The sequence below is a fragment of the Rhinolophus sinicus genome, chromosome 1, assembly GCF_057876585.1.
Source record: "Rhinolophus sinicus isolate RSI-liver-muscle chromosome 1, RSI-T2T, whole genome shotgun sequence".
In the NCBI taxonomy this organism is placed as follows: Eukaryota; Metazoa; Chordata; class Mammalia; order Chiroptera; family Rhinolophidae; genus Rhinolophus; species Rhinolophus sinicus.
The window spans coordinates 106,370,732-106,393,171 of record NC_142501.1 but is presented as its reverse complement, the minus strand read 5'-3'; the positions used below and the strand labels follow the sequence as shown (position 1 = coordinate 106,393,171).

Below are 22,440 nucleotides of genomic sequence, written 5' to 3'. Positions count from 1 at the left end.
ACACCACAGAGGAAGGAGGGGAGGAGAAGAGGAAGCACACACTGCTTCCTTCTCTGAGGGGAGCTGGGAAATGGTGTTCGTGAGGCAGTGTCAACAGGGCTCCAAGGAAGAACACACCCCATGGACCCTGACTATGAAGCATGTCGTGACGGCTCCAGGCACATGAGGAGGCAGCTACATGTCTTAGAAATGACAAGTTTGATGTGTGTGTTTGACTGACAGGGAAAGTGAATTTTGTTTTGCAGCCTTGCTCAGGAGAAAGAAAGAACTGTAAATGTTGGCAGAGCTTCATATTTCACTCATTCATTCATCCATCTACCCATTCATGCATTATCATTCATCAGAGGACTACGCAATGTGCGCATACTTTGTGCCAGCACCTGCCTGGCCTGAGGACATCAGGACGGTTATGACAGTACCCCACTGTCAAGGAGCTCATGGTCTAGGTACACACGCATCATGAACGAATATCATGGGTGTTCAATGGATGGGGTGACTGATTCTGTGGAGGACTGGGAAAAGCTTCTGCAGAGGGGAGCTGGTATTTGAAATCCTCTAAGTCAGTAGGAGCGAGGGCAGAGCATGCACTGGGTGGAGTGGAGGGTGGGATCCCCAGATCTGGCATGTGACGCCTGAGGAGGTTTCCATGAGAGACTGTAGGACTTGTCTAATAACATTGCTGACATTGAGACACAGGAGGGAAGAGCCCAGCGTAGAGTCTATCCCTGGATCTGACACCCCACCTCCCCAACTTCCCCTCCACCTCACCTTTCCTCACCTAGACCCAAAGTCTTGGGTTCTTGGGAAAGAAGGGGTTAAAAGCTCAAATCTCTATTTTTGCTAATAAGATGCTAGCAGAAACCAGACACTTGTGTGGCCTCTATGTAACAACTGGAATATGAGAGAGAGAGAGAGAGAGAGAGGGAGAGAGAGAGACCGCCTCTCTCCTGCTGGGAACTGGCAAGTTCTATGCTCCAAGCAGCTGCTTTGCTCCCTGAGAAGTGGGGTACGAGCAGCACGTGACCTCTAGACCTGGTAGGGCTGAAAGCTGTAGCAGCCCCAGCAGAGGGAAGGCTCTGAGATGGAAGAGCCTGGGTGGGGGCCATTCTCATGATGACACAGGAAATGGAAGGTGTGTGACATGTGAGAGCTGGGTGGGCTCTTCATACTGTCCAGTAGGAGAAAGGGCCTAGTGCTGCACCCCCAATCCCCACCCTGACACCTTTTTAAAAGTGAAATATGGGCGGTGGCCAATTAGCTCAGTTGGTTAGAGCGTGGTGCTAATAACACCAAGGTTGTCGGTTTGATCCCCGCATGGGCCACTATGAGCTGAGCCCTCCTTAAAAAAAAAAAAAAAAAAAAAAATGAATAGGGAATAGAAAAACTATGGCCTCTCTCTCTCTCCATATATATATATATATATATATATATATATATATATATATATATATATATTACCGGTCCAAAGTTTGTGTGCCTGACTCTTCAAAAGGCCAGAACTCAAAAAGTCTGAGTTTGGAGCAAGGAAAGATTTATTGATCAAGAAGGTGTCACTGAGAAGATGGGAGACCTAGTGTACCTCAAATTCATCTTAATAAAGTACGGAGTTGGGGCTTCTTTTATGTCAAAGAGAGGAGAAATGGGAGGGGCAAGAGGTGACTGGCCACCACAGACATCTGGGCACCAGCAGGGGTCCGAGGATGATGGTCATGGTTGATGTGAGTCCCCTCACGAGGTTCCTGCAAATCTTTGGTAAATAATACACACTTCCCTTATCTCCTCAGGGAGGCACTTTCTGGTAAGGGACTGGTTTTGTAAAACTCAAGCTCTAAGCAGAATTCCTCCAATGATTAGCATGCAAGACTAAGTGGAAGCTACTAGCCCGGAGGCCATAGGAACAAAGCAGGCTTGAACGAGATGGAGGCAGAGAGGCCGAGCATTTATCTCTGTTACGTATGTGTGTGTGTGTGTGTGTGTGTGTGTGTGTGTGTGTGTGTGTATAGTACCTGGAGGACCATGTATATGTTATGGCTTGAGAAAACAAACAAATAAAATGACTATTGACTCAGATATTTAGAATTGGTTTAGAAGACTTTAGTTCTAAAAGAGAGTTATTTCACTGTAAATGATAACATCTTGGGATATACTCAGAAAAGGGAAACGGGTTAGTATAAATGACAGGATTGGTGTGAGGGACAAAAGAGAGTAACTGTAAAAGCAGATACCTGCCCTTTCTGATCGTGCGTGGAACAGGATCAAGCGGGAGAACGAAGCCCCTGTATTGAGAGGAGGGAACCGGTGGATGAGAACTCCCACTAGAACAGAATGGAAAGATATTAAAACTGTCATAAAAGGGAGGATCAAAGCAGGAGAAAAAGCTCTGCTCTCTTTTCAAGGTGCCAGAAAGTGGTCAGACATGCTAAAAAAAAAAAAAAAAGATAATAAAAAAAATAAAATGTGAAGAAAACTCTTCTTAAAGAAGCATTAAAGGCTTGAGATCTTTCAAAGACAAATCATTATCTCCATGTGTTTAATGGCGAGCAAAGACTTTAGAAAACACAGGTGAAGAAACTGGAGTAAAAATAGGGGGGGAAGAAGTCCCAAAGCTCAAATAAAGAGATCTGCATAGCCAGTGACATGGTTATAAAGGGAGAGAGAAGGTCAAGAGAGAATCAGAGGGCAGCTTGTCACAGAATGTTCCGGAAGATAGGAGGATCATGGTAGATGTAAGTAAATACAGACAGATGAAGGTGATGCCGAAGGATATTGCAAATGATAGAGTTCTCCGGAAATTGTTCCCAAGGATTTTATAGAACTGTAGCAAGTACATTTACTGAGTTACCTAATTTAAGATTTAAAACTGATTACAGTCAGTTAAGTGTGCTGCCCAAGTCACGCGGTTGGTGAGAGGCAGGCCAGTGATTGAAATGCCACCTCCTCCTGGCACATCGGTGGGCTTACCATCATTGCCCAGGCCCCTGCCCTTCTGCCAGGACAGAGAGAGGCCCCTGAGCAGTGCTGGGGCACCGATTAACGCTGTGACTGTGCTTTGTCACAGTGTGTGCTCGGCGAGGATGTGACCACGTGGTGGATGCCTTTGCTGCCAGCTCTCACTGAGTCTCCAAGGGTTGCTTGAGCTGGGCTTTGGCTGTCTTCAATGACATATGAAGGACAGTTGAATATAGGACACTGAGAGGCGCTACGATGCAGTGTAGGAGGGGTTGGGCTCTGGGGTAAGGCCAACCGAGATGCAAATTCCTGACTCTTCCATGAACCAGTTTGGTGATGTCTCTAAGCCTCCATTGCTTCATTGGGAACACAGGTATAACCAGTGAGGACAGGATGAGGTCATGTATCAAAGCCCTTAGCACAGCACCTGGTACAAAGAGCAGCTCAATATATTAATATTCATACCACCCCTCCCCCTCAGGTAAATGGGGCAGCAGAGGCATGGGTGTGGCTTACCCAGGTTAGGCAACGAGGTGATGTCAGTCTGCAATGGATAACCCAGTAAAAGATAAGGCTGGTGGCAACCAACGGGATTGAACATTGATGCAAAAGCGTCACAGAAACTCCATGGCCAAGGGTGGCAGGAATACCAGGGGCCATGTTCTGTCGGGCACAGAGCTGTGCTGAGACCAGGGGACTTTGGGAGCTGGGAACACACCACCATCACTTATTTAGCGCGAACCAGTTGAAGCCCATATGAGGCTTAGAGCAGGGAAGAGGGGCTGCCCAGGGAAGGAAGCTCTGGTTCCAGGAAACTCAGTTGTCTGGATGCCATGCAGACAAGAGAGTGAAGGCCAGTGGTGGGGGCACAGAAAGGGCTTTTAGGGCCTTGTTATAAGAGACCATTCTCAGGGATCCAGCATCACAGCGAATCCTGTCAATGAAACTTCAAACTCTCCAGGCCAGTGGATTCAGAAGCGCATCTTAGAGTATAAAAGAGTTAAGAGAAGTAGGTATAGGAAGAACGTATCATTGGGAAAAAAAAAAAAAAAAAAGACTGGAATTAGAGTTAGGGGTGAATTAGTACAGGACATCTGGATTTGTAAGAAAGAGGCACATAGCGAGTGGTTGGGAAAATTTCTCGGGTGGATAAAAGTTGCAAATATGTACATGCCTTTTACAATTAAACATCTATCCAATAGCAAGGCAACTCAAGAAAAGGCCTGAAAAAATATTTGCTGCTTATATGCTGCTTATTTGCTGGCAGTAAGATGCTGAAGATTTAGGGCAGTGGAACTCCAACCCTGGGTAACAATAGGGGTGGTGGGTTTCAAGAACTACGAGACATCTGGTTACGACAAGAGCTGTGTGTGTGTGGAAAGTAATTCATTCATAGGGCGGCCAGTCTATGATAAATGCCAAGTCACAGGGTCAGCTTCCAGCTTCCCTTCTGAGGGGCCAGCTCCTTCTCTCCAGTCCTCAGTTTCTCACTCTCTGTTGTCGCCGCAGCTGGCCACGGGAGTGGGAGGAAAGGGTGATAAATAAATAAATGATAAGCATTGTTCACAGGAGATGAGGTAGTGTTTAGTAAGAAAGCACATTTCTTCTCCTCAACCCAATCATTTCACAGTCAGAAGATCCAAGCACCAAAGAAAGGCCTGGGGTCCTCACAGACGACTGGCGTGGTGTGGTGCCTCAAGCCTGAGGAGAGGGACACATTCAGTAACGGTGTGGGGCAGCTGGACCCAGGATAGCCCACCCCAGAAGCAAGGGCACCTGGCATGCAGATGCACTTGTCTTGCTCCTGAGTCAGACGCACCTGGACGCAGCCGGATTCAGTTCATGCGCCCTGATACGGAGGCATCCTGGCCACGGCGTCAGATGTGGGCCTGGAATTGCACAGCAGAGGGCTCATCTTCACTCTGCTTCATCCACGACGTGTGGAGTGGCAAAACCAGCCCTGACCTAGTCTAAGTGTTGCAGTGAGCACAGCACACCCTTTTTTTCTTCGCCCCTCTCCCCTGAGCACAGCATCGCCCAGGGCTCCAGCGCCCTACTTCCAGCCTGGGCTCCTGCAGGGGCAGGCACGAGGTCCCCAGGGAGTGAGCATCTGGCAATCCCTCTGCTATGTGGGACTCCTCTGTGGAAACAGCTCCAGCTGAGCCGGTAGGCGGTCTGTGCTGGTCCACCTCTCCTGCTGGAACTGGCACACTGAGGACCCTCTTCCAGAGGACGGCTGAGTCTTTGTGGGGTTCACTAGGAGCCACCCCTCCCGCAGGTAATGAGGCAGCAGAGCATCACCGTGGCCCTGCCCAGGTTAGGCAATGAGCTCAACAAGGCTGGAGTGGAGCCAATCCTGCTCTGCCATTTCTAGGTTCTGACCTGGTTCAAGCAGTACCCTCTGTCTCTTCCAGGCGTGTTCCCAAGGACAAGCACGGACAGGACCAAGTGCCCCTGGTCTCGTGCCAATCCCCATCCACCCCTGTTTTGTGAGGCTCATGGTTTTCGTAGTCACCATCTCTCTCTCCTCCCCGACCCTGTGTCAGATCCAGGGGCCGCTATCTTCTTCCTTCTCACCAACTGCATCAGGCCCAGGATTTGGAGGTCATGAACGTGCAGAGCCTCTGAGTGTCACTCATTTACCGATGGGCAGCTGGCCCAGGGCCCACTAGCTCCTGTGGGGAGGAAGGGAAACCCAAGAGGGTTAAAGTGATGGTGAAGACGGGCAAGTCGAGCCCTGACTGCTGTATGCTGCGTGTTACGTCGTAGGCTACAAAGCACTGCTGACAATGCTCTTCCACTTCATTCTCTTCACATTCAGTTCCACTTCACACAGTCCTGCAAAGCATGAGGCTTAGGTGTCATTGGTCACCTCTTTTACAGGTGATGAAGCTAACTAACGCTGACTATAGTTTCTTCAAAGCGCCAAAGCTGGGTCCCCTTAGGCCCCATCTGATCTTTCTCTGGGACCCGGTCCTGCCACGGCCAGAGCAGCTTGCTTCTTGGCCTTCTATGCCCTTGGCCACCTCCCACTCTCCCTTCCCAACCCCTTAATCTCTCCCCTGCGGGCAAGTGAAGATGTACAGTCTGCCAGGGTCGGCCGTGAATAGTGGAAGTGGCACGAGGGGCCTTGTGTGTGAGGAAAGGGAACTGTGTGCTCCCAGTTTTCCTGGGATGTTTTTAGATTTGTGCTTTTCCGAAAACTGCCTTTTTTTTTGAGGCCAACTCCTTTCCTGGAATTTAGCCTATGTCCCCAACTACACGACCTGGTCCTGACAAGGCCTCAAATATGTCATGTCAGACGCCAAACAGGCCAACATTGCGTCACTTCACAGCCAGGAAATCTGTCCTCACCACTGTCAACAGAAGTCAGATATAGAAACACTTGTATTTTCTCAAGTCACGCTCATGGCTCTCTGGCCTTAGGGAATGTGACACACAATATTACAGTTCAGCTTCACCGTTATAGGATGGGGGGGTGTCAACTTGTCACATGCCTGCTCAGCCCCACACATTTAATGCTTTGCTCCTTAAATGGACCAAGAGTTTCCCAGAGTGAGCATATCTGCTTGTTTAACATGGATACAACTTCTGTGACATGCTAACTGCATCCCAGGTGGCACTAAAATACACCAAATATGCAACTTAAAAAGAAAATCCAAGAGCTTATCAAGTCCTGGCAAGTTTGAGAAGCTGACAAGACAGTCCCTCAGGTGGATCCAAAATGAAGGGGGAAAAGAACCCCACTGAAACCCTCCCTGGTCTGGAAGCCCCAGAGACCACAGGCCACTTAGTCTCCAGACCTTCCAGAGAATGCCCAGTCCCCAGTGGGGTCTCACGCACACCCCAAGAACACAATCAGGGATTCAATTGTCCCTAAGACAATGCTTCTCTTAGCAAGAGCTCTAGAATGGAAACCCAGTGTTTTAAATTTTATTCAGCTAAGTGTGCTTTTCTTGATTTCCTTCTTTTAAACATGGAAGCTCTTTGAGACCTGGGATTGTGGAGAAAACAAACAAGTCCTTATAGAAATAGGAGGTATTGAGCAAAATAAAGGTGCTTTAAAGATAGGTTATCCACTTTTTTACACACAGAGACACACATACACATACTGACCATATCAGACATCTTTTTTCATCTTTTCCTTTTTTTTTTATTAGTTTCCCACGTTCCTGCGGAAGGACCAAACACATGTTAATGACCTACATTTTTGTTCATGCTCATATAATCCTATTAGTTTTAATACATGACATGTTGACAGATTACTTAGAAAAAGGCTGCCACATACATTTGACCTTTTCACCAGAGAGAGAGAGAGAGAGAGAGAGAGAGAGAGAGAGAGAGAGAGAGAGAGAAAGAGAAAGAGAGAGAGAAAGAGAGAAAGGGGGCAGGAGAGAAAGAGAGAGAGAGAGAAAGAGGGGCACCTGATATTGTCAGATTCTATAGGGCAGGGTGAGAGGTTGTCATGTGGACACTCTAGCAATATGCTGTTCACCAACAGGACATGTCACCCACCTTGTGCGGTCATTTACACAGTGAGGACGGCATGTTTGTATAGACACCCCATTACCCTCTTCCCTGGCCCTTCTTAGGGCAAAAGGAAGGTGGTTTTCCCAGGTGATGGGGTGTAGGGATAGTGGAAAAGGTGTCTGGTGTTCTTCAAGCGAACCTCAGGTAATAGGGAGACAGACCCCATGGCCCCGGCGTTGTGAGTACTGTGCTGTAACTCACTCTTTCCGAGCAGGACATTGGGACAGTTGGGTGTGTCACAGTCACTCCTTTAGTTGGCAGCAGTATCTTGGGGTTGCTCCTTCTTTTAGTTATTTTTTACCAGATGGATGGAAGAACTAGTCGTGGCTGGAGCACAGCTAAGAGGGAGAGGCTGATACAGGAGTGTCTGTACGAGCCCACTCTGATCCACACTCAAGCTTAGGGCAGCCTCGGTGCTTTGGGGTGTCGTCCTGAATCCCAAAATATATTAGACGCACCAAGCAGCACCCTCAGAGCAATTGATTTATTACTGTCTTTAAAGTTCCTGATTTACAACTTCAGGTTCTGCCTGCGTTATGTCAGTAATAGCTGTGCAATGAAACTTAAGACTGGTGGAAGGAAGAACAACAGCTGAGCCCAGGACAGGAGGTGGGAAGGGTCAACTACAAAAAGAGCAGCAAGCTAAGACAGCGCAAGTCCCCGGGGGCAATGCTACGTACTTTACGATGGGACTGACAGTCATATTGAGCATCTCAAAGCACTGGGATTATATTCTACCTAATTTGTTTAAAATAATGGGACATAAAGCATACAGCACACCTTTGAAAGAGTTCCACCAAAAATGGTTAAAGTTAAAATGCCTGGTGGTTAAAGGGATCCATTTCAGGTACCTGGAAAAGTACCTAACTCAAAGCGCTTCTCAGGAAAGTGCCGGCTAGCTAGTGCCATTGTCACTGGGGCCGAACATGTGTGTAAACTATGAATAAGCCCTGGGTCTGGGATGGAGAGCGGTGTGTGTCCTGCCAAGTTCCCAGGTGTGTCGCTGACCAAAAAGAGGACAGCTGTTGCCAACCACCCCAACAAGTCTAGGCAGATTGTGAGCACTGAACACATAGCAGCCTGTGCCAGCAAACCGTTCCAAGTGCACAGCAGTCAAACACACGATCCCCAGGACAGACACGTGATGCGTCCCTTTGAACACTATCTCCATGAGAGTAGGGCCTCTGCCCTTTCCCAGGTGACCACCTGGGAGCCCCAGCATCACACCTGTGATTGGACAGGGATCTCAAATGGAAAGGTGGTCTCTGACTTCTGAGTCCTTGAGATTTGATCCTGTTCTACAGAATGCGGTCCCTCTGTCAAACTCCCCCCACAACCTGGAGGACCTGCCCGTGGCAGGTACAAGGAATGAGATAGTGAGTAGGACAGACTGTCCCCAGTATTAGGGAGAGCAGGTCTTGAACTTGGCTGAGGACTCTCTGAAAACTTACAACAGCCCCCTCCCGCCCCCCCCCACCCATCTACTTCAAGGATGCTGGGTTTTGGCTGGCAGAAGACGCCTGGAGGAAATGGCCCTTGGGCAAAGGGGTAAATGAGTGACAGTCACGCTCCTATTTACTGAGTATTTACCTGATGCTGGGCATTGAGCTTACACTTTCCCTGCAGCTCATCTAAAACTCTGAACATCTTATAAAGCAGGTGCTGGTACACTTCCTTTTTAATGAAAGCAGCTGAAGCTGGGAAGGTGAAGTCACCTGCCCCAGGCTATGCAGCCTGTGACACAGGAAGCTAGGACCACACCCCACAGCTGCCTGGTTCCAAAGCCAGTGATGCAGCCACACGCTGTATTGCCTCCATGGGGAATGTGAGTTATGTTTAAGGGAACGCACAATGGGGGCTCAGAGCCCGCCATCTGCTGCTCACTCCTTAAGAAAAGTATGACAGAGGGTGGCCTCACGTGGACGCCCAGTGATTCCCACCCAGGCTCCTTTCTTGTTTCCAGGAGGGGAATTGCCCCAGCAAGGTTGGGGCGGTGCCAACACCAGAGACTAGCTCAGGGGTGAGGGATAAGCAGGTCCCAGCAAGTCAGAAGAGCTAGAGGCATCTCCAAGAGCTGTCTTACTGGTTTCTCACAAGCATTTGTCCCACAAAGCCGAACAGTACTGGGAGAGCTGGAGGGTGTTTTGGTCCTGGGGTCAGTCTCATTGTGGAAAATGAAGCTGGACTCAGCATTGATTCTAAACACCTGAACAGAAGGATAACCATCCCTACAGCCCTCTCAACACACACACACACACACACACACACACACACACACACACACACACACACACACTTGCAGCCATCACACCAGCAGTCTTACAGTAATAATGCCTCTTCCTTGAGCAGTGCTGGCCTGCTGCCTCCTTGCAGAGGGTCTCCTCCTTCCTGTGACATCTGCAGAGATCTCAACACTCCTCAGTGAAGGGGATCCTCTTGTCCTCCAGAACCATGGCCATTCTTTCTAGGAAGAGTTGAGGTTTCCCTGGCAACAGTGCGAGGGAGCTATACTGAGAGGGCACAGGGAAGGGAATGGGTCCTGAGTAGGAGAGTTGACTTCCAACAGCAGACACCGAAAGGGTTCACAGCTTTTCCTAGCAAACCTGCCCACTTCTCCCGTCTACCAAACCACATCCTTCTCCTCACTGATTCCAGGTTCTCCTTCTTCAGCAAACGTGACTCCCATCAGGTGAAGTTATTCTGTGCCTCTCGGCACCTGTTCATGCTTTTTATGTGGCCCCATGAGACTCAGCTCTGGGGTGCTGATCAAGTGACAGTCTCCCCAGCCTCAGGCTCCTTGGTGGGGCACCCCCACCCTGCCCCCACCCCCCATCGCTCCCATCACACACAGAAAGCCTCACAGGAGGTGCAGCCTGTGGATGCACTTTAGCTATGAAGACACCATGAGCATGAGGTGTTTCTACTTCTCTCCCACTTCCTCCAAAGAGTTGGGCTGGGCTGCACCCAGTCTGCTGTGAATTAGACAGCAGAGGAAGAAAGGGGCTCCATCAAGCTTACGCCACATTGTTTCCCCTTTCCCAGCCCCAACTTTGGCCATTAGATGCCCTGCAGTGTTGGTCACTCAGAATGGCGATCCCTGATGCTAGCCCCGGGCAGCCAACCATCGCCCACTTAGGCAGGGGGCTGGGCAGGTGGGAAAGCATGAAGAAATGATTTCAGTGTTGACTCCTGCTCTGAAAAGAGAAGGCACTGAGTGGAGAGGAAGTAGGACCCAACATGGCGGGCTGAGAATGGAGACGTAGGCAGCCAGAAGTCTGGCTCTCTCCCCAAATTCTGGGTGGCTTTGGGCATAGGACTTAACCTTCTGGAGACCCCCTTTCTACATGGACACAATGAGAGTCACATGAGTAATTGTCACCATCCTGTCCAGTGATGACTCTTAGCTAGATGCACTTTCTACAGAGAAGCCTCTGCAACTGTTAAGGGCTGATGCCCAAAAGCTGACTAGTGTTCAGAGCCTTGCACTGTTTGATGTGACTCAAACTTCCGGGCAGACAAGCAAGGTCCCCCTTTAAGTGGATATTTTCCGGAATGTTGGTTTATGTCACACAGGAACCAGCTTGCTACTGAACATGAGATTTGTCATAGACTAATAACACCTGCTGTTGATCAAAGTCCTTTGACCTTTGATCCTAAGTGCCCGGATCAGATATGGTGGATGTACTACCCTATTTTATAGATGAAGATATTGAGACACAAGTTAAGTTCCCAAATCAGTGATGGCGCCAGGACCAAGAGCCCAAGTCTACTGATAGCGTCTGGAACGTTCTCCGTTGTTGATGACTTACACAAGGGAAGGTAATAAGCAGCTTGGATTTTTAATCATAAGTCCTGCTAATAAGATGAGAAGAAAAGGAAATTTAAAATACAGATGTATATCTTCAAATATTCTTAAAAAAATAATAAAGAAGCTGGGTTGCTCCTGTTTGTAGGCACCCCGCCCTTCCCCTGTGGCTTCCCAAGCAGGTGGACCCACATGATCTACCGATACTGGTTGTCAGTTTCATTGAGAAATTAATTGCTCAATTATGTATTGAGGCCTCTTTACTATTCCAGCATAAAGATGAATTAACAATGCTTCTTCACAATGTCTTCATAAAAGGAGCTGGACAAGTGGAGCATTTCCCTTAGAGTTTTTCTCCATCTGGGTCCCCTGGACTCGGGTGGGCAGAGGGTGGGTGTGCAGTGCCCCAAGCGCTGGGAGGTGCTTGCCTGGCTGTCCTATAAGGAAGGAGAGAATCCTCAACCTGTTTGTTTGATGGGCTGAACCAGAGAGAGACGGAATTGATCACATTTAGTTATTCCTTACATACGGGCAAAGGTGGGGGCTGTCGTGGGAATTTATAGGGATCCAAGATGAGATTTGTTCAAGACATTCACCATACGGACTCCAAAGCAAATGTCCCCTCTCAGCTTTGGGTCTTACTAGCTACGGAGTTGTGGACAGTCCCCAAGGGCTGAGCTCTTGGTCTAAAATCTGCTACTCAGAGCGGTGGGTAGAGATGATTTCCTTCCAGAGAACAGATAAGACTGTGGGCTGGCGGGGGGGGGGGCGGGGGGTTCCCAGACTGGGTTTCTGGGCTTAGGGCTGACTGCCAGCAAACCCACAAGCTGTGCCATGTTCGCAGGTACAGCCACCCTTTCTAGGTCCTTCTACCCCCTCGGATCTTCAGGGACTGGCCTGCTCAGGCCACCCAGTGCTCTCCAGTCTCCTCACAGCTCTGTGAATGGAAACAATCTCTCCTTCCCCAATTCTGCACCGAGAACTTTGGACTTAAAGTAGAATTGGAGGAATCAAGCTACAGGAAGAGTCTGTGGGGCCAGGAAGCTTTTTCATCACCTCTGAAGTCACACTTCGAACAGTCATTTAATCAACAATGCTCAGCACCACCTGTGAGCCAGGTTCTGGATGCCACCAGCTACTTGCTTTCTTGAAGCTACTGTGTTTCCCCGAAAATAAGACCTAGCCAGACCAACAGCTCTAATGCATCTTTTGAAGCAAAACACAATATAAGACCGGGTCTTATATTACAGTAAAATAAGACCGGGTCTTATATTAATTTTTGCTCCAACAGATGCATTAGAGTTGATGGTCCGGCTAGGTCTTATTTTCAGGGAAACAGGGTATAGGCAGTGGGCCACCTCCTCCATTTATAGATCTGTTGTTGGCCCTGGACTGGGAATTTGACGACACCCATGGTCCCACCCTGGTAGAATTCCACTCAATTCTACTAACATCTGCCCCCCACCAGCCCCACCCTTGGGACAAGAGCTGGACAGCAGCACCAAGACAGGGGAACAGGACACCAGACACAGCACTCCCACTCCTCTAGGGCATGCTGTGTCCCCTAAAGGAGGTTCCCTTCCTCTTCCCAGCCTCAGGCTCTGTAAATTGGGGAAGCCATCCTGACCCTTCAGCTTGGCCAGGCACTCTCTCTGTGAAAGTCCCCTGGCAAAAGGCTTCTGTCTGAGTCAGCGTGGTCTCTCTGGGCCAGGAGAAGCTGGCAGCCCCGGGGAACCCCAGGCTCTCCCTCCAGCCTCTCCCTCCAGCCTTTCCAGGGCGGGTCCTGCCACTTCCTGCATTTCTTGTCTGCAGCTGGTGTGTCCCTCTCTGGAGGAGGATTTCGCCTGAGGATGTGGGGTGGGTGGGGAGCCTGTCTCCTCCCTCGACTGTAGAAAAGGAGAGGTTCCCACCCCATGGCAAGGCTGCCACCTGAGCTCTGCCCTCACACCGACGCAGCCTCATCCCAGCCGCTGGTCCCCAGCTCTGACAGGAGCCCTTCGAGCTGGTTGGCAGCAAGTAACATGGCGGAGGAGCTGTCTAAAGAGCAGGTGGCCGACTTCAAGGCGGCCTTCAACCGGTTTGACAAGGACGGGGACGGTACCATCAACGTGCAGGAGCTGGGCGACGTCATGCGGACCCTGGGCCAGAACCCGTCAGAGGCAGAGCTGAAGGACATCATCGCCCGGGTGGACACCGACGGTGACGGGGCCATCAGCTTCCAAGAGTTCCTGGCGGAGATGGTCAAGAGGATGAAGTCCTGGGGCGGCGAGCAGGACATGAAGGAAGTCTTCCGCGCCTTCGACCTGGACGGCGACGGACACATCACCGTGGACGAGCTCAAGAAGGCCATGGCCCAGGTGGGGGAGAAGCTCTCCCAGGAGGAGCTGGAGGCCATGATCAAGGAGGCGGACGTGGACCAGGACGGGAAGGTGAACTACGAGGAGTTTGCACGCATGCTCACCGAGAAGTGAGGCCCGGCCTGGCCGCGTCCTGCGCCCGCCTGACTCTGGCTCTGGAGGCCCCTGCGCGTGCGCTGGGCCGTGAAGGCAAAGTCTGGGTGGTGGGACCGCTAGCCCCCCTTGGCCTGGGTTCTGTACTGTCAGGAGCCCCTCTGCCCCCGGGGGACCTGGGGCTGCCCCTGTGCTTCTCCGCAGTGAATGGGGTGCTCCCTACCTCACAGGGCTGTTGTGAGGAACCCCAACGCCACGTGGTGGTCCAAATAAAAGGAATGTGAGCTCCAAGGCTGGTGCGCTGGTGCTTGAATGTTTGATTGGAAAGCCAAAGGGCCCCAAATGGTGGCATTTGGGATTCTTTTGCGCCTCTACCCCTTTCACTAGGTCCCAGAGGGAGAACCAACCTGAGCAGGCCAGACGCGCGCCTGTTGGGCGTGGGGGTAGAAGAGGCACCGCTCTTTGCCTGAGCTTCTGGGTCAGCACAGCGGGAGCCCCAGCGCCAGGACTGGGACACTGCCTACGGCGCAAACAATAAAGTTTACCATCCTTTGAACAGCGAACTGTTCTTCAGGCTCAAGTTAGTTTTTAAGAAGTGTGTGTGTGTGTGTGTGTGTGTGTGTGTGTGTGTGTGTCCTGCATTTGAGATGCAGGGTGGTCTAGGTTTAAAAACCACAAAGGTGGAGGCACAGGGGTACCAGACCGGCCTCACTGGAATACAGGCAGGACTGTCGGGAAGTGGGAAGGACAGAGGGGCTATGATGGGCAAAGGCGGGGGGGGTGGCATTTGAAGGGAAGCCACTTGCCAGTCCAGTCCTAAGGGACGCGGCCTTGGGTGTTTCCAAGCCAAGAGCTGGTCACCTGTGAGATGTTTCCTGCTGTGTTGGCCCCCAGGAGCCGGACCCCGGACCCCGCTGCTGCCCCCTCACGGCCCCTCTGTGAGTTGGGGGCCCTGAAGTTGCTCCACAGGCTGTGGGTGTGCCCCATGGAGGAGCTGGGGAGAGTCAGAAAGACAGAGATGGGAGATGAGGGTCTGCCCGAGGCCACCCCGCCCACCCTGATGTCAAGAGACGCCATTTGAACTTGTGTTTATGATATCCCTGTGTGGTTTTTAAAAATGAGACCCATCTGAGGCTGCTTGTCGCAGGTCTGAGTTTCTGAAGCTTCCTTGTCCTGGTTCTCAGAGACGGTCTAATAATCTGAACTCATCTTGCACGAGCTCATCTTGCAGAGCAGGGTGGTTAAGGGACCCCTAGCATTGTCTGCAACCATTTAACGATGGGTTTCTGCTTCCTTCTTCGTGAAATGAGTTTTTCTTTTATTTTTGTTTAACTGAATTAAATTTTAGCCCAAACTATCAGTGATGACTAACTTTATCTTGTCCTAGTTTGTGTTGCATGAGTGGTTCTCAGCTCAGGGTAGGGAAAGGCAGAGCCAGCTTTCCTGGGGGGTTATTGCAAAATACTGGGGCCAGGCCCTGTATCACCCGCCCCCTCATTGTGGCACATGTGGTGGATGAGTGGCAGCCTGTCCAGTTTATCCCCAGTAGGGTGGCAATGGGGCCAAGTCACCCAGGTGGGGCTGCCACATCGATGACATTTTTCTTTCATTCTCCCCCATGTGTCATTTATGGTGGGTCACTCCAGTCTCCTGTTCCCTTCATACACTGCTGCCTGGTTCATCCTAGCCCTGTCCTCAGAGTCTGGCCACAGTCCCCTCCAGTGCTGGGCCTGCGGCTGGACACAGTGAGGGAAGGTCCTGGGCTTGAGGGCTGGGTGGTGGCAGTGGGGTGGGGGGTGGGGGGGTGGGAAGGGTACTGTGAGGGAAGAAGGGAAGAGCTCTGAGGGAGAAAGGAGAGGGGTTTTGAGGAAGATGAAGAAAGTGTGAGATCTTTATCTGGAGATAAAGACATGGAGATAAGAAAATGAGCAGAGGCAGCTGCAGACCTGGTGTGGTGACCTGAGGAGGGGCGGGCAGTAACAGTGCTCTGTGAATCCAGGATGGGGGTGGTTCCCTCTGGAAAGTCCCCATCCTCGGAGGGACATAGGTCACAGCAGTCCAAGTTTCTGAATTCGTGATTTCTAAATGCCAAGCGGGTCCAAGATGAAGTTTTCCAGTCTCTGTGGAAATGAGAAAAATAAAGACTTTTTTTTTTACTAACCTGAATGTATTCAGTTTTTTTAAATTCCGAAAATATGGTCTTTCTATATTTTCTGTGTTAAATGTCCTTTCTTTCGTGAAGCTGTTGTAATGGCAAATGGCAGTTTTGTGGGTTTTTTTTTTTTTTTTTCATGTTCTTACATGTATTCTGAGAGTCCTACAAGTGCCCTAAATTAATTTTGACATATTACTGAAACCAGAGGCCCTGTGAGTCCGGGGCTCGCGCTGCCTGTGCCACTCAGCAATAGACCAACACAGGAGTCGGACCATAGAATAAGCGTTTATTGTCAGGGCACCGGTGGTCTGAGAAGACAGCGGGTTAACACCTCCAAAAACTGCCTTAACATCCAAAGACTAGCTTAGGGTATTTAAGGGAAAAATCTGGGTGCTCCTCCTGAGGCTACGTAATGGTTCCAGGAGTCTGCATGGAGCCTTCCCTGTGGCCACGTGATTCTATGGTGGAGTCAGCAACCCAGGAACAATGATGGGACTATCCTGCTAGACCATTGAGATTGTGATCAATAAGCCTAAGGGTATTAATCATAAGTTTCAGGGTAATTTTCTAAAGCAGGGAACTGGGTGGGACAGGGGACATTCCGAGCTCAAGCCGCAGGGGGATGATCTATTGTTAAGCAATAGGAAGGTGAAGGAAAGGTGAGGCCCCTGACGAAGCAAGGCCTCCACTACAGGGGTGCCAACCGGCTCTGTTTCATTACTGGCCCATGAGGCCCAAATGTCTGAGAACAACTAACTGTTCAAGTCTGTAGAGTGTAACATTGATTTTCTTTTCTTTAAAACAAAAAGCTTTCTTTTCTGACTTTGAAGAAATATGTGGCTTATACATGGGAACAGTGAACTCCAAGTTCAGGCCTGCTGTTTTCTCGGAGAGGGAGGCGCAGATGCCTTCAACTGATGTCTTCATGCTTTGTTTCTTACGCTAGCTGGCAGCTACACGGAAACTAGCTGTTTTATTCACCATATTGTTGTGTGTCTAAAATATGGTATACTAAAAGCAATGTACGCAGTACCTGGAAGATTAGAACTGACAGAGGAGGGAGGGAGAGCGATGAAGGCATCGGCCACCCAGGGATGCAGGACATCTGCCTCAGATTGGAGAGGGGACTTTTGAGGCTTCTCACTGATAAGCTCTTCCCAAAAAGCACTTGATGGGGCCTCAAGGCAAGAAGAAAGCAGCAGAAATGAATCTCTGTCTATTGTCCCAGAAGAACAGAAAGAGACTCTGAGGGTCTGGGAGAGGAAATGACTCACTTCAGGTCCGGAATGACAGAAAGATCTGGAATGGACTGGAGAGCGCTTGAGGGCCCTCCTTTCCAGCAGAGCCTCACAGCGCTGTCCCAACTGCTGTCAGGCCGAGACCTGGCAGCTCTGCCCCAGGGGAGCTGGCCCTGAGGAGGGGTTTGTCGGGATCCACAGGGCGTAATGTCCTTTAGAAGATGGCAATCCTGAGTTTTAGTGACTCTTATCACACTTGACTCTGCAGGACATACACAGCACTGCCTTCAGCGTTGACTCTAAGCTTCCTTGAAGGCCTTTGAGGGTGGAGCTGGGCTTTGAGGTCAGACAATTAAGTTTGCGAACTCATCCTAGAAAATGTGCTACTTAGCTCATTGCTGAATATCACTGCAGTCACCTTCGAAGTACTCCCCTTGGGAAGCTATGCACCGACGCCAGCGCCTAGTCCACCCTTCAAAGCCATTTTGGAACTCTTTCTGGAAAGGCCATCAGCGCTGTCATCATATTACCCTTGATGTCCTAAATGTCATCAAAATGTCTTCCTTTCAATATTTCCTTTATCTTCCAGTAAAGAAAAAAGTCACTGGGGGCCAGGTCAGGTGAGTAGGGAGGGTTTTCCAATACAGTGATTTGTTTACTAACTAAAAACCCCCTCACAGACAGTGCCATGTGAGCTGGTGCATTGTCGTGATGCAAGAGCCATGAATTGTTGGCGAAAAGTTCAGGTCATCTAACTTTTCCACGCAGCCTTTTCAGCACTTCCAAATAGTAAACTTGGTTAACTGTTTGTCCAGTTGGTACAAATTCATAATGAATAATCCCTCTGATATCAAGAAAGGTTAGCAACATCCTTGCAACAAGTTCATGAACTTGATTGTCAGTCCTCGTACACTCTTCCCTTGGAGTCCATGCAGCCTAGAACACCAAGGAAATCACAGAGTGTACCAGGAGCCTCTGAGGAGCCCATGTGGCTTTAGTTCACCCTAGGGAAACTTGGTTCTCTGAAAGCCACTTCTCTGAAAATCAGCTTGCCAGGATATGAGTTCTGCAAATGGTGCATTTATTGGTATTTCCCAACTTACCAAAAAGTCATTTTAAAAAACACTTAATAAGAGTTACAGAAATTCACGTCAGATGAGACATGTTAACAGTTTTTGAAAGATTTCTCTGACGTTTTCTTTGTCCAGGTTAAAATGTTAGTTTCATTCAGCTTTACTTGTGGCTTGGTAAATTATTTTAGTTTCAGTCAGTTCATCTAAACATTACACCATGACCTGACAAAGATGAAAGTTTTCAGTTTTTGTTTTTTTTCTCAGTACGTTGGGTCTATGATTTGAGGAAAGGAGAAGTAATTCATTTCAAGACTGAACAGTTTCCATGTCTCCAATGACAAGGATTTTATAAAGTATAGATAGGGTAGGTTTCTCTCTTCTAGCAGATTGTCAGTATAGACTATCACTTTGGTACTTTTTTTAATTCACAGATTTTTAGCTGGCTCAATCAAGTGGATATTTGCATGTGTTTTAAGTATGTGGTAAATGCTCAGTGTCTAAAACATAAGTCACACACAGAACCAACATCCAGTCGGGCAGAACTGAACTGATAAATCGACTGGAACTGGTCGTGGTAAAAACATCATCTAAAGCAAAATTTCCCCCAAATCAGTACATTGATGAATTACTCTACTTCTGGTCAAAACTGATGTTTCAAATTACATATACTAAATAATACCTTTTCTTCACTGGATTGCCCCCCTAGATCTTTTAAATTCTAATGCATACCTTTTCCTGACAAGCCTAAGGTCCTGTCAGGAAAAGGCCCATATCAAATGCCTCCTCCTCCAGGAAGCCTTCCAGAACAGAGCTGGGCACATTGTAGATCCTGGATGCATGCTCTTGGAGAGAATGATTAGCTTTCCCCTCTTCATACAACCCTTATTAAAGTGCAGCTTGTATGAAAGTTCCTGTGAATGAGGCCTAGCCTCCTTCCTCAGAACCCCAAATAATAAAGTAAAACCTGTCAACCGTACACTAGATTGTAAACTCTGAGTGCGGGGTGTGTAGACTCCTGGCTTTTAGGATTTATGATGAACCCTCCCACCATCTGCACTAGTGGCTGGGCTCCCACCCTCTGAGGTATCACCTCCACCTCTAGAGATGGCTTCCAGGGTGCCAATGGGATTAAAGGGCATCTCCACAATGTCACACTCAATGGGGAGAGGGCAACCCCAGGTATGACTGAAGAGAGATGGCGCCTCTCTGATGCCATCTTCTAAGAACCATGAAACACTGTCTGTGTTTGGTCACAAAATTCCAACAGTTCTGAACTGTTCTCCAGAGAGGCAGTCCCAATAAGATAGAAAGAGAAATAAGAGGAGATTTGTTTTATGGATGGGCTCACCTGATCATGGATGCTGAGAAGTCCCACATCTGCCGTCTGCAGCTGGAGACCCAGGAAGCTGGTGGTGTGGTTCCAGCCCAAGTCTGAAGGCCTGAGAACCAGGCGCCCCAATGTCCGATGTCCAAGACAGAGGGAGATGGACGTCCCAGCTCTAGCAGAAGGCGAATCTACCTTCCTCTGCCTTTTTGTTCTGTTGGGGTGTTCAGTGGATTGGGGATGCCCACCATGTTGTGAGGAGAGGGTGATGTGTTTTGCTCAGTTCACCAGTTCAAATGCTACTCTCCTTTGGAAACACCCGCACACTTACCCAGAAGTAATGTTTACCAGCTGCCTGGGTGTCCCTTGGCCCAGTCAAGTGGACGCGTAAAATTAACCATCACAAGTCCATTGCCTCTCAGTCTAGAAATTCGGAGGTTCTAGGGCACGCAACCCACAGGACAGACAAAGATTTAGATGTCAGCTCACTCGGACCAGTTTATAGGACTTCAGATCAGGCCGACTCGGTGGCTCAGGTGGTTGGAGCGCCGTGCTCCTAATTCCGAGGTCGGCGGCTCGATTCCCACATGGGCCAGTGAGCTGTGCTCTCTACAGCTAAGATTGTGAACAACGGCTCTCCCTGGAGCTGGGTGGCCAGTGTGAGTGGCCGGCAGCTGGAGAGAACTGCTGTGAGCTGCTGTGAAAGGCCGACCGACGACAGGTGACAGATTGCCTCAGCCAGAGGGAGCACAAGGCTCATACTACCAGCATGGCCAGGAAACTGTGTGCTACACAACTAGACTGAGAAACACGGCTTGAACGGGAGTTGGGGGGTGGGAGGCGGAAGGGGGGAAAATATAAATAAATAAATAAATAAATAAATAAATAAATAAATAAATAAATAAGACTTCAGAACAAGGGGAAAATAAATAAATAAGACTTCAGATCAAGGCTTCTCTCTTCACAGTGAAACCCCCACCCCCTTGAAAAGTCATCAAGAGCAGATTCTCAATTGATACAGGGACTGCATGTTCCAGAGTCTCAGGAATTATCCTGTCTCCTTTCTTCTGTCAACTAGTCCAGGTTCTGAGTTTTGGGTTCATTAAATATGGCCACCTTATGCCGCATTCGCCCTCCAGAGGGAGCAGAGGCGTCCTTTCCCAGCCTGCACCTGTGAAGTCAGCGCCTGCCTGCACCTGCAGGGCCGCCCAGCCCGCAGGTGACCTCACCGGCCCCTCCCTGCTCTTCTCAGCCTTCACTATAATCTAGGAACAGGCCCAAATGCCTCATTCTGCAAGCTCTTTCTTGCTTATCGGCAGCTGTTCCCTGTCTTGGGGTGCTCTCTTCTCTCCCCCCACCACAGATGGTCCTCACCCCCAGCGCACTGGCACCCACTTCCTACTTCACCTCTGCCTTTCCAGCCTGTGCCCGCCCTTTGCTAGAACCCAACGATTCTCATCCTGGCTGCACAGTTAGACCACCCAGAGCATGACTGAGAAAGGCCATGTGGGAGCCCACTAGTGTCCTGATCCCCCAGTTAGTCTAGGGCCCCCAATTTTCTGTCCCCCAGTTGGTGGGGAGCCCCGGCTGGGTCATGTGCTGTAAGCTCCCAGGTGCTTGTGGGGCAAGGCTGAGAAGCCGAGTATAAGCACGGCTGTGACCTGTCCCTGGAAGCCATGACTACCAGGTGCCCACGCCCACTGGGCAAGTGGGCAGGCACGGAGAGAATCCGAGGACTAAGCTCTCAGTGGGAAGCTGCAGGTGGCACAAGTCCAGTGTGAATCACTTTGGGAACAGATGGTTCTCTGCTTGGTGACCTGGCAGCCCCAGTACCTGCTCTGCCACCCAGACTTAGTGCCAGGAGCTTCGCCAACCCCGGAACTCCCACCTTTCTGCCTGGTTCACATTTGATCCAGAAAGAAGTCATTTGACTTGGGGAAGGGGATGTCAGAGCTTTTGAGGAACTGTATTTCACCACAGCATGGTGGAGGTGGTAATGGTGGTGGTACATTCATTCATTTGTTCATTCATTCATTCTTTCACATTAATTCCACAGTGTTTTCTTGAACCACCCACCTTATTATGGGTCTGTGTGAAGATGGAGTGAGATGTCATACCATCCTCTGCCCTCTAAGGGAGATGAGCTGTAGATATAAATGACCATCTGCAGAGACAGTGGGGACAATAGATGGTGTTTCATCGACGGATTCTAGTGTCACCAGCATGCACAGCGAAGGGCAGAGACTCTGAGATGGTGGCACCGGGCGCTGTATTGGAGGTGGGTGAGGCTTTCAACAAGGGAGAGGACGCTCTTGGCAGAGGGAATCTTGAGAGTAAAAGTGTGGGCGTGGGGATGTGCACTGTCTCCAGGAGACAAATCCTGGCTGAGCCGGTAACCAGCTGTGTGATCTTGGGCAAATCAGTTGCACTCTCTGTGCCTTAGTTTCCTCACCTGTAAAGTGGGGGAAATAATAATAATATCTTAGGTTGTGAGACCTAAGTGAGTGATATGGAAAAAGTGCTAAGAGTCATGCCCAGAACAGCTTATTTGATATAAGGGATAAAACTATATGCGCTGTTAGTGCATTTTCTTCCAGAAGATGAAATGGAGACTCACCAAAGGGTGGTATTTGGTCAAATCTGCGCTTTAGGAAGATTGTTTCAGCGGTGCTGTGCAGGATGAATGGGAATGAGAGATGGGCCCTGGAGGAGGCTGACCTGATGACCTGAGCCTCAGCTGATTAAGGAAAGACAGGACACGGTGAGGTGGGACAGGGTGAGGCTGGCTGGTGGAGGGCGCTGCTGGTGTGACCAGTTGTGAGCTGAGTACGTTCAGGGCTTGGGTCTGGGGCTAACTCCACACCCCGCTGAACCCTAGGGGGGAAGGAAGGGAGGGAGGGGGAAGAAGGTGTGTGT

General features: G+C 49.7%; 1 protein-coding gene across 1 annotated transcript; it reads left to right on the top strand.

Moving 5' to 3' along the window:
- Positions 1–13,062: 13,062 nt before the first annotated feature.
- On the top strand, positions 13,063–14,025 carry LOC109450662 (calmodulin-alpha-like). The gene has a single exon (XM_019738183.3). The coding sequence runs from the start codon at positions 13,198–13,200 to the stop codon at positions 13,753–13,755; it is 558 nt and encodes a 185-aa protein (XP_019593742.3). The 5' UTR covers positions 13,063–13,197; the 3' UTR covers positions 13,756–14,025.
- The last annotated feature ends 8,415 nt before the right edge of the window (positions 14,026–22,440 follow it).

What these genes read in the sequence shown, in the direction of transcription:
- LOC109450662 (XM_019738183.3), top strand. Translation starts at nt 13,198, where the DNA reads ATGGCAAGGCTGCCACCTGAGCTCTGCCCTCACACCGACGCAGCCTCA.